General features: G+C 35.5%; 1 protein-coding gene and 1 pseudogene across 1 annotated transcript; one reads left to right on the top strand and one right to left on the bottom strand.

The window, feature by feature from the left end:
- The first annotated feature begins 4,066 nt into the window (after positions 1-4,066).
- Positions 4,067-5,297, top strand: LOC142616574 (receptor-like protein 7; annotated as a pseudogene).
- Positions 5,298-7,718: 2,421 nt separating this feature from the next.
- On the bottom strand, positions 7,719-10,877 carry LOC142616573 (uncharacterized). The gene is made up of 6 exons (XM_075789398.1): positions 10,801-10,877; positions 9,930-10,693; positions 9,269-9,698; positions 8,987-9,178; positions 8,578-8,833; positions 7,719-7,823 (listed from the first exon to the last, which is right to left on the bottom strand). The coding sequence occupies exons 1-6, from the start codon at positions 10,875-10,877 to the stop codon at positions 7,719-7,721; spliced, it is 1,824 nt and encodes a 607-aa protein (XP_075645513.1).
- Between the last annotated feature and the right edge of the window lie 1,257 nt (positions 10,878-12,134).

Genomic DNA, 12,134 nt, shown 5'->3' with positions numbered 1-12,134 from the left:
TTAACACACAAAGTCTGACTGCCATCCATTGCTTTAGATTTCATGATAAGGAGTGTTTAATATAAATGTAAAAAAATCATAGAAATCAGTCAAATAAATAATGTTTTCCAATCCAAACAAATTTTATGCATCACTTCATATCCGCTTATTCTAATTGAAGAGATAGTCGTTTTTTTATTTTTTTATTTATTTTAACTTAAGCACATATTGGAGTATCTAACCAGCAATTAGGTTATCTCAAAAAAAAAAAAACCAGGAATTAGGTACACTTCAAAAAACAATTACTAAACCATTTTTTCATATTTAATTGTCTTTTCAAAAGATACCACTTGGTCCCTATTTTAATTTTCAGTAGCACATGTATTCCACAATTTTATGATACCTATCATTTAAGAAGTATCGCAGAGTAGCCACAAATTTTTTATTTTTTATTTTTTAAAAAAGGATGATAGTAGTTACTTGTTTTTAATTTCTGTGATTTCTGGAATGTCAAGATTAGCATAGAGTTTTGTTGCAAATGTGGATGATAGTTGATAGTCACCTACAAAAAAGTTGAAAAAAGCTTATCAGGCATGGTGAGGAAGGACTAAAGAGGGCTGCAACAAGTTATATATAATTCAACAAATTATTTTGGAAAAAAACTGGCATGAGCTCCTAGTTCTCTGCAGAATAAATGAACATGGCTTGCCACTGCCATTTGCTTTTATTGCATATGGATACTCCTTCACTTGAAGAAAATGGCATAGAATGAGGTAATGAGTTCAAGACCTAGGGGTGCATGTAAAATTACTAATAATACCAAAAACAAATTCCCAAGGCATGGTGATACAGTCCTAATTGACTAGTTGTTGCCATACTCCTTTACCAGATATTGTCGAAAAAAAGTGAAACAAAAAAAGAATTCTCAAAAGTTGAAAAGGAATTGTCCTAAACAAAGGTATCCAATACTTAAATCTAAAGGATGAATCCAATTAATCAGTAAAACCGTAACACATATTACCACCAACTTGAGAGCCGCTCTGAAATTGCGCCTTTTTAATTTCTCCTTCCATAACAATGGAATGGAGGGTGAGGTGCGCATGTAAATTATTGATAAGATAAATTAAAATCAAAAGCTAAAAAATTTGAAGAATATAAAGCAACTTAACTTATGGAATCATTCTAATTTCTCTTTTCAGGGATGTGCAACCATATATATATATTCCTCACATTTGTCCCCTGACTACTAAAGTAACCCAATGTAGAATCACCTAGCCAGAAAATGTCAAAAGGGGGCAACATAAAAGTTTTTCTTTTTATTAAGGTACTACAAAATAGAATCACCACGTAATATTTTTTATCTAATGACTGAATTGCTTATCCAAATTTCATACCATGCACAATTTCCATTCAATTTGCGACATGTTAACGTGCACACATATTAGAAAGAAACTGCAAGAAAATAAGTGGGAAAATGACCAAAAAAAACACACACCTCTCCACTTCTTCTTGGAGGAGCCATTATCTACATTAGAAACGACGCACTCAGGTGGGAAAACATTTGTTGTATGTAAAGACACAACCATCATTTCCATCATAAACCTGAGCCAAACTCCACAGACATATGTAGATCATAATCCAAACAATAATCATAAGCTAATATATTTTTACTTCTAATAAACAATGAGCATATAGAAAAAGCAAAAACAATAATAACCCACAATATAAAGCACTCCGATTGCGTCAAGCACAGCATCCAGACGGAAACTATTGATATATTCCCTCTGCAAAAGAAAGAAAAGAGAAAGTGTAAGAATTTGAGAGAAAAATATGGCTGAAGAAAATGAAAGGTTACTATGTGAGTATGAAAATATGGAAAGAAAGAGTGAGAAGATGAAAAGTGTGAGCAAGTGAAAACAAAAAAACAAAAAAAACAAAACATGGAAGAAAACGAACAAAGAACAAAGAAGGACGTGCCATTTGGAGTTGTAGTGTAGGTAGATGGAAATGGTTTCGCTAAGCGTAGTGATTGAGATTTATATAGAAGACAAAGACAATCAGAATAGCTAAGAGTAGCGAAACAAACAAACCCAGAGCCGGAGGACTCGTACAACTATCTTTATCTATATCAGTTGGGATTCTGTTGCATGCAATTTTGATGGAGCTAGACTTCTACTTTGGATTTACCTAGTAAGTTTCCACTTGTATTGCAATTTTGACTGTAACAACTAACAAGATAATGACAAAATTCGTTTGACCAATGATGTGGCAATTCAAATGACTTCTCTTTTCTTCTTTATTTATTTATTTATTTTGATAAAAAATCAAATGTTTATTAATGAAGGACCAAAGGAAATACAAATTTTACTTTTGAAAAAACATTTATAAATTGAACTATTAATTAATGTAATTGGTGTCACTCTAACAACTTATAAATAAATATTGATTTATTTTTTTGTAATTAATGACACATTAATTTATAAAGTTCATAAGGTAAAAATTAGGGGTGGGTGGTGACCGTGTTTGACATGACCTGAGAATATAATACTGTTTTTTAAGAATGAATTTTTATGTCAAAGTGGGTTAACCCATTTTAATACAATTTATGAATAGATCAATTTGTGTTAGCATGCTTAATCTGCAATGAACACGAAATAACTCAATTTATATAAATAAATGTCAAATTTATCTAACATAAATTTGAATTCTATAAAAGAAATTTAATGATTATATAACTACTTCCCCAAATTCCTTAGATCCATCTATTAAAGTAGCCACTGAAAACACTACACCCAACTTTAACAAAGTTATTGAAAGGTCCTTACTAGCAACCAATTGTGTAAAACCCCATGAGGTCAAATAAAAAATAATTTTAATGTAGATGCATGTAATTAAGTATTCCATATGTCAAAAAAAAAACTTCCCCAATATATTTTACATTTCCAATTATAACAGAAATAATTCTCAATCCGTGTATATTAGCCACTAGATCAGTGTGATATTAAAAAGCCATGGGCCCATGCTAAAAAAACCTCTTCAGCTAACACCTGAATGAGACCCCAAATTAGTTTTGTGAAATTTTAGTAGTGTTCGGCTAACGAGAAAGGTCATCACATTAAATTCTTATTTTAAGTCCATGGCTCAACTATATAAGTTATATGATTTTAGATTGAGATTTCTTCATGTATATATAAGTTAAATCCTTAGACCTTTCCAAGAACATAATTTATGGTCAAGTTCCAAGTTTTCTTAGGCTACAATATATCTTTGTCTCCAATAACATGTTAACTGGAGAAATCCCTTTTTAATTTGTAATGCAAGTTCTGTTGAAGTCCTAGATTTGTCTCATAAGCACTTAGGTGGCATGATTCTAAAGTTTTTAGTACACTCTAATGTCCTCAAAATTTTAAATTTGTGAATGAATATTCTTCATGGTACCATCCCAGCAACATTTGCCAAGGGAAATACTTTTAAGAATATTAACCTTAATGGCAATCAATTGGAAGGGCTATTGCCACAATCTTTGGCAAATTATAGGAATTTGGAAGTTCTAGATCTCAGAATTAATAAGATAAATGAAACCTTCCCTTATTGGTTGGATGGCCTTTTAAAGTTGTAGGTTCCTGCCATAAGATCAAAAAAATTGCAAGGTCGTATAGGCAATCCTAAGACCAAATCTCCTTTCCCAAATTTGAGAATTGTAGGCATCTCTAACAATGACTTTAATGGTCCTTTGCTAATAAAATATTTAAAATATTTGAAAGCCATGACAAATGTGGATGAAGGAAAAGTTGCTTTGAAATATACGGGAGTAGAGTACTATCAAGATTTTTTGAATATAATGATTATTGGGTTGCATGTTGAGTTGGTGACAATCAAAACTATCTTTACAATTCTTGATTTTTTAAACAATAGTTTTACAGTAGGGATGCCAAAGATAATTGGAATGCTTAATTCACTCAAAGGACTTAAATTTTCACACAATAACCTTATAGGTTATATTCCTTCATCATTTGGAAATTTGACCAATCTTGAATGATTAGACCTCTCTTTCAACAAGCTTAGTGGGGAGATTCACAAGTAATTGATTGTTCTTAACCTTCAATATTTCTTTGTCTCCAATAACAAATTAATTGGAGAAAGCCTATGTTTAATTTGTAATGCAAGGTCCCTTGAAGTTCTAGATTTGTCTCACTACAACTTAAGTGGAATGATTCCAAAGTGTTTGGTACACTCTAATTTCCTTTCAGTGTTGGATTTGAGAATGAATAGCCTTTATGGTACCATCCTTGCAACATTTTCCATAGGAAATCATTTAAGAAATATTAACCTTAATGGCAATCAATTGGAAGGGCCATTGCCACAATCTTTGGCAAATTGTAGGGACTTGGAAGTTCTAGATCTAGGAAACAATAAAATAAATGACATCTTCCCTTATTGGTTCGAAAGTCTTCTAAGATTGCAGGTTCTTGTTATAAGATCAAACAAATTTCAAGGTCAAATAGGCAATCGTAAAACCAAATTTCCTTTCCAAAATTTGCAAATCATAGATATCTCTAAAAATGAGTTTAATGGTCCTTCGCCTTTTAAATATTTTAAAGCCATGGTGAATGAAGGCGGAGTTGTGTTAAAATATATGGGAGACTGGTGTTATCAGGATTCTTTGAATGTGATAATGAAATGGTTGTATATGGAGTAAAAGAGAATCCAAACTATTTTCACAACTATTTATTTTTCAAACAATAGCTTCAAAGGAACGATGCCAAAAATAATTGGAAAACTTAAATCACTCAAGGGGCTCAATTTTTTCTCATAATAACCTTATTGGTTATATTCCATCATCATTTGGTAATTTGACCAATCTTGAATGGTTAGACCTCTCTTTCAACAAACTCAGCGGGGGGATTCTCGGGGAATCAACAAATCTACAATGGCTTGAAGTTTTAGAGCTATCACATAATCAACTTACATCACATATACCTTTAGGAAAGAAATTCAATACATTTGACAATGATTCATACACCAAAAACTTGGGATTAGGTGGATTTCCATTATTAAGGACATGAAACAACCACAAGGCAAAGCAACCACCACCATCAACCTTGCAACAAGAAGACAATTTAGAGCCTGAAAATGGGTTTGGTTGGCAAGCTATATCTATAGGTTAGAGATGTGGATCAATATTTGGAACCTCTATGGGAGATCTTATGTTTAAAATCATAAAACCAATATTGATTGTGGGAATGGTCAAATTAGAACAACTTATCATGCTCAGAAGGCTAAAGAAAAATGCCCATAGACATGGTGAAAGAAAATAAATTTAAAATGATTTGTGGATGTTTGCTAGAGTTTCTCAAGAAGGTTTCAAAGGCATGTTGTACCATTTTTGTGGATTGTGGAAATCGCTTCAATTTCATAAAACGGATGGGGATCAATGTAGAATGCATCTATTGTGGGTCTTCCTTATTTCCCAATCATGGGGTTTTCAACCTTGGAGGAGATTCCATAAGTGTCGGAATCCAAGTCTGATGGTGATGAAGAAAGTGACTATATATCCAACTCAAACAGTGTAGCCCAATAAAAAGCAGAGCTCTCCTCCAACCTCTTTCATGTGGCAGCTTTGGGCTAAAGGTGAAGCTTCCCTTACAACTCCCCATCTTCATCATCCTTATTCTCTCTTCTTCTTCATTTTTCAAATAATGGAAACAACACATAATGGTGATTTAGGAGAATATCACCCTACTTTCATGGTCCCCAAAGACACAAGACACAATTCTTTGCCAAGGTATGCCTTCATCAGTTATATTTTTGGGTGCCTTTCTCACTTTCTTCTCTCTCTCTTTCTCTAATTGTAAAGGCTCATTCATAAGGAAACCAGCTGTGGAGCTTTGTAATTATTATTTATAAAATAAATATTTGATTTAATTTTCTTTTTTTAAATTTTAATGCAACTGGTTGGTGTTGTTGCTATTGAAATAATTAATGCGCCCAAGATCCTTTTTCACCTTACAATTTGCTTTTCATTTGTGGTAATATTTATCTTTATTCATCTGAATTTTTTGCTTCTGGTGCATAATTTATGCTTAGCTTAGCATTATATGCCAAGTAAGTTGCAAGGTTGTTACCATCAATGTTTTGGAACAACTCAAGACCTCTTCAACTGACAGTAAGGCCCTATTTCTCTCTTTCTTGATATTTATGTTTTGATTATGTACCACATTAGAAAATGAGTGTAAGTTAAAAAGGTTTAAAGTTTGTGTTGTGTATCCAAAAGTTAGGTCCTTTTGTATATATACCACTGCTAGTTTCTTTAAGACCTTCTCTCATCTCCCTGTGCTATGTATTCAAAAGTTATGCCCTTTTGTATATAACTCAACATCCATATCCCCCTTCTTCAATTTCTGTAAATGAAACCCTTTGAATGCCTCAACTCTCAAGCACTAGCAAGCAAAAATCTATCATAATTATCAATTAATAGCTAGCATTGATTGATCAAAGTTCTTTGTGTTCCATTACTTTAATATAACTAATTCTAGGGCTACAAACTATTTTGCAAATATTTTACAAAATGCTAATGTGGCATGTTCCACATCAGCTATTAAATACATGTATTGTTGTACAATAACAGCTAAGACCTTGCTAGTTCTTGTTAAAGAAGTTTTAGGAGACCCCACCAAGCTTAACTAAATGAATTTCAGTAAATAGTAAAAAGTATTGTCTGTAAATCACATTTATCACATTTTGTTAAATTTGTAACATGGTAGAGTGCTCCTAACTGTCCACTGCAATGTTGTCACAGGTATGAAAGGAGAGACAAAAAAAAAATTGACAAATTTTCATGATGGTAACAGAATTTGCTTTCAATGCAGTATCTATACATTCATGTGGTTAGTCCAAAGTCTTCAAGACTCTGGAATTCCAGTCAAGTTTCTACCATTACTTTTATTTTTATTTATTTTTATTTTATATATAATACTGCCACTTTAATGACCTAACCTTAGAGAACTTATAATTTATATCTTATGGCTAGAACTATATGTCTGATTCACAAGAAGCTTTGAATCTTTAGTCTTGGTAGTAACTCACAACTCACCAGTTAGAACTATTACTATGATTAGGATGACAATGTTTAGTATCTTGTTAAAGCATGTCTCCATCTAAAGTTCGCTACCTGCTACATATGACATTATGTCAAAAATCTTTTCATTGGGGAAGATTCCCAGTTAATACAATGTGGCCCAAAAAGTGTTGAAAACAGAAGGAGGGAGAGGGGAGGAAGGGGTCAGCTCAGATAGCACGGGGATGAGGGGAATATGGACGATGGTATGGCGCTGAACTGTCCAAACAAAATCAAACACCTCCTCTGGTGAGCATGTAAAAATATATTGCCCACGAAACTACACCTGAAAGTGCACAGGGTTGGCAAGGATGAAAGGTGTGATATGTGTGGGCTACATGAATCGTCGGGGCACGCCTTATGGAGCTGTAAAATGGCTGTGGATGTGTGGTGTGGCACCAGGCCAAAACTCCCTTACTTTCAAGACCCCCGGAAGGGACTTCATTGACATTGTGTGGGAAATCAAAGAAAGGTGTGCAGGGGTCAACTGGGAGCTATTTGCGACTACCGTGTGGGGACTGTGGAATAACAGAAATCAAGTGAGACATGAGGGACAATGTAAGAGTCACAAGGTGATTGTGAAGGAAGCCACAGAGTACCTTAGGGAATACCAAGCAGCAAACTAGCCCACTATAAGCATTGCTGCACCTGATGTGATAGCGTGGAGGCCACCAAATCCGGGGTACAAGGTTAACACTAATGGAGCTACGTTTGACGATATCAAATGCTGTGGAATTGGGGTGGTTATCAGAAACGAAAGGGGCAAAATAATGGGGGCACTGAGTAAGAAGTTTGCGCTACCATTGGGTGGGTTGGAAGCTGAGGCAAAGGCAGTTGAGGAAGGTTTTTTGTTCGCTTGGGACCTAAGACTAAAAGATATCATTATTGAAAGTGTTGCTTAGATGGTGACAAACTTCCTGGGAAAACAGAGTGTGATGCCGAGCTCTAAAAGGAAAGTGGTCGAAGGAATCTTGGTGGACTTAAGGAAGTTCAATGCATGGGATGTCATTCGTACCCGTAGGAGTGGCAACAATGCAGCTCATATCTTGGCTAGGCAAGCCAAATTTTTGAATGTATGTAACATTTGGGTAGAGGATACCTATGAAGCACGGGTGCGGGTGCGGGTGCGGGACTCGGCAATTTTTGAAAAAGGTGGATGCGGGTACGGCGGGACTCGGCGATTAAAAAATTATTAAAAATATTTTTATTTACATTTTTAATATATTACTAAGCATACTTTTTCACATTATATAAACATATACCAAATTTAAGAGCAATAGTAGATAATAACTAAAACATGATGTTCATAAATTAAATACAACCCACAAGATTGAAACTAAAACATTCCATGATGTTCAGAAATTAGAATACAACTCATAAGTTTGAAACTAAAACTAAATAAAAGACAATCAACAAGACAATCAAACACCAACATCTTCATCATCAAGATCAATAAATTCACTTCGAACTTCACTTCGAACTTCACTTTCACTAGTAGTAGTACTAGTGCTAGCATTCACAATAACTATGGCCTCCAACTCTGGCTCATCAAGAGTAAGGGTAGCACTCTCAAGAATTTCAGCTCCTCCATGTATGTCGCTCTCATTCCAAGAGTCTCCTCCAATATCCCACATCTTTGTTGCTGTATGTATGTACTCCTCATTGCGCCTTGACAAGAGTCGAAGATTAGAATGCACATATACCAAATCATCAGCACGTGCAGGAGCCATTTTGTTTCTTTTTAAGGAATGAATGAATTTGTATGTCCTCCAATTCCTCTCAGCACATGAGGATGAACAAGGTTGTCCAAGAAGTTTAAGGGCAAGGGTTTGAAGAGTTGGAAATGCGGTGCCATGGTATTGCCACCAAACCAAAGGTTGTAAGACCCACCTATCTGTCAAGGCAGCTGGTGAAGGAAACCTCCCTCCTGAAAATGCTGCAAACTCAAACTTCACCACACTTAATTCATTCTCATCTTCAAAGTATCGATCTAAACACTTGCTCATTTCCATAGAAATTTCATAATCTCGATGTGGAGCAATGCGTTTTGGATTCTCCGAAAGCCATTCCATGGAGTAATACCTAAAGTTAAAGATTAAAAAACAAATATAAATGAAAGGTGTGTTTTACTAGAAGGGGGAACTAAAGAAAATAGAAAATAAATGTACTTACTTAGGATTTAAGGAATGAGCCAAGCAATGTAGTGGTGTACAGTTTTTAGTCCATCGATCAATGAGTATATCATACACCATACTCCAAAATGAGCAATGCTGATCATCTTCCAAGCCTTCATGCCGATATATTACTCCTTTCACCTTCTCTATCATTAAATCCCACATCTCATACATAAGATGAAGACAAGATTTATCTGTGTCGGCTATTCGTAGCATATCATAAATAGGTGCTGTGAATTCAAGGATATAATCAATATTATCCCACCAAAGATCACTTAGAATCAGATCTTTCACTTTTTGAGCTTTTCCAACATCATCCTCCCTATAAGAAGCCCATTGGTCACTAATAGCCATGGCTTGAAGGCATCTTTTTATCAACTTCAACCTTTTTAGCATTACAACAACCGAAACAAATCTAGTATCAGTAACTTGGAGCAGTTTTAATGGACAAAATTCATTAAACATTGCCAACCTCATTGAATGGTTCATGATAAAAACATGTATGAAGGATGCATCATCACCACCAATACATGTAATCCAACTACATTCCTCATATGTAACTTCATTCTTTTCAGTGTGTTTTGCTGTACAAATATTCTTCAAAGCTAAATTGAGAGTGTGGACAACACAGGGTGTCCAAAATATTTTAGGATACTCACTTTCAATAAGAGATCCAACAGCCTTCATCACACTAGCATTATCAGTGATGACTTGGACAACTTTTTCATGTCCAATTTCTTTTATAGCATCCTTCAACACCCCAGCAATATAATGTTTGTCTTTGAACTCACCTGACCCATCAATTGCCTTTATAAACACTGGACCCCCATCTGATACAGCCATAATATTAATAAGAGGCCTCCTTTGTGGATCAAACCATCCATCAGAAACTATACTTACACCATTTTCAAGCCAAAAGTCCTTAATTGGTTTCAAAAGTCCTTCAACATGAGCTCTTTCTTTTTGCAAAAGTGTTGTTCTCAAAGCATTGTATCCAGGAGGAACATAACCCGGAATGCTATGAGTAGCAGCATATGCATAGGAATTACGATAATATGGGTTCCTTGCAAAATTAAACGGAAGCCCAGCGGTGTAAAACATCCTAGCAACTGTACTATCCAACTCATGTCTAGCATTATTTCTGTATGCTTTCTCTAAAGTATTATTCACAGCCACCTTCCTCCTCTTACCATCAATCGGATTTGTACTATCACTCCTTTCATGTCTCCGAAATTGGGAAATAGGTATAGGCCCACGGCCTAGGGGAGGTGGGGGTAAGGGAATTTGACTTCTTCGTTCTCTCTCTAACTTATCATTCTCAACTTGATCATGCATTTGTTGCATTTCTAGCCTATGACTCGGTGTCACCTTATGGCACGGTTTAATTCCTTTATTAGGAATTTTTAATAAATGAGCCTTAACCCTAGAATAAGATCCCATATAAACTACACCACAATAATTGCACTTAAAGTATGTGTTCCCCCTGATTTAACAGATGCACCAGCTGGTTTTTCTACTTTAGTCACATACTGCCAAAGAGAAGATTCATCATTTGGCACTTCTTGATTAGACGAAGGTGAAGTTTCTGTGCTAGTAACTTCGTCCATTGCAAATTCAATAGATTCAATTTAATCTACAAATAATAACTATTAACTAAATAAATTTAGAATAAATCAAACCAAGTTCAGAAATCACAGAATCACAAATAATAAGTTAATAACTATTAACTAAATAAATTAATAATAAATCAAACCAAGTTCACAAATTCACAAATAATAACTATTAACTAAATAAAACTAAGAATCTTAGTTGAGAATGCTTTGAGAAATTCACAAGTTCACAGATTCACAAACTCACATTCACAAATTCACAAATCACAAATCAAACTAAGATTGAAAGTGAAAGCTTTATTAATATCAATACCTGAGTTGAGAATGCGTGAGAGAGAGTTGAGACTGCGTGAGAGAGATTGAAAGAATGAAGACTTGGATTTTCGACACTGCAACAAGGGAGACAGAGAGAGTGAAGGCAAAGAGTGAAGGGCTGAAGCTTGAAGGCAAAGACCAAAGAGTGAAGGCAGAGATGGAGGGCAAAGCACACCGCTGAGAGGCAGAGACAGCAAAGAGGCAAAGAGGAGAGAGCACGGCTGAAGTTTTTTTGCTTTGGTGAAGTGAGAATGAAGTGGGCTGATTTGGCTGAAGTAGGGTTAGATTTAAGTTCATACAGTGCGTTTCGCACCTTTTTTTTTTTTTTTTTTGAATTTCGGCCTGAATCGGCCATTTTGGGATGAATTGGAAATTTCGGCGATTTCGCCGATATTGCCCGATACGGCCGATACAGCTCGATTCGGCGCGATTCCGCCCGAGTCAGCGCGAATCGCGCCAAGTCTACGCCGCGTCGGCGCGAGTCGGCTGGAAAAGGATGAGTACACATGGCCGACGCGGCCGGACGCCGCACTGACGCGCTAGCGGCAGCATCCCTCGAGCGTCGCCGCGTCCCACCGCGTCGGACGCGGGTGCGGCACCTCTGGTGCCGCGTTCGTGCATCCCAGGAGGATACTCCACCCAGTATTGCATTTCAAGTTCAAACAGATGTAGCTCAATGTAATTTTATTTCAAGTTAATGAAAGTATCTGAAGAGCTGATTATCAAAAAAAAAAAATCTTTTCATTGGCACATAATGAGCTTCAGATATCTTCAGCACTATGATGATGAGACATTACAATCCATGTTTCTAGTTAATTCGTTCGTTCAAGAGCGCAGCATGGAGTCTGTATTAGTTAGAAAATTAGGATGGTCCTGTCCAGAACTAAGATGTGGGTTGCAGGATCTTGCTAATTTGATAAAAAAAATTTTACACTATTA

This window comes from Castanea sativa, chromosome 11 (genome assembly GCF_040712315.1).
Source record: "Castanea sativa cultivar Marrone di Chiusa Pesio chromosome 11, ASM4071231v1".
Lineage (NCBI taxonomy): Eukaryota > Viridiplantae > Streptophyta > Magnoliopsida > Fagales > Fagaceae > Castanea > Castanea sativa.
This window is presented reverse-complemented; position numbering and strand designations above follow the sequence as displayed.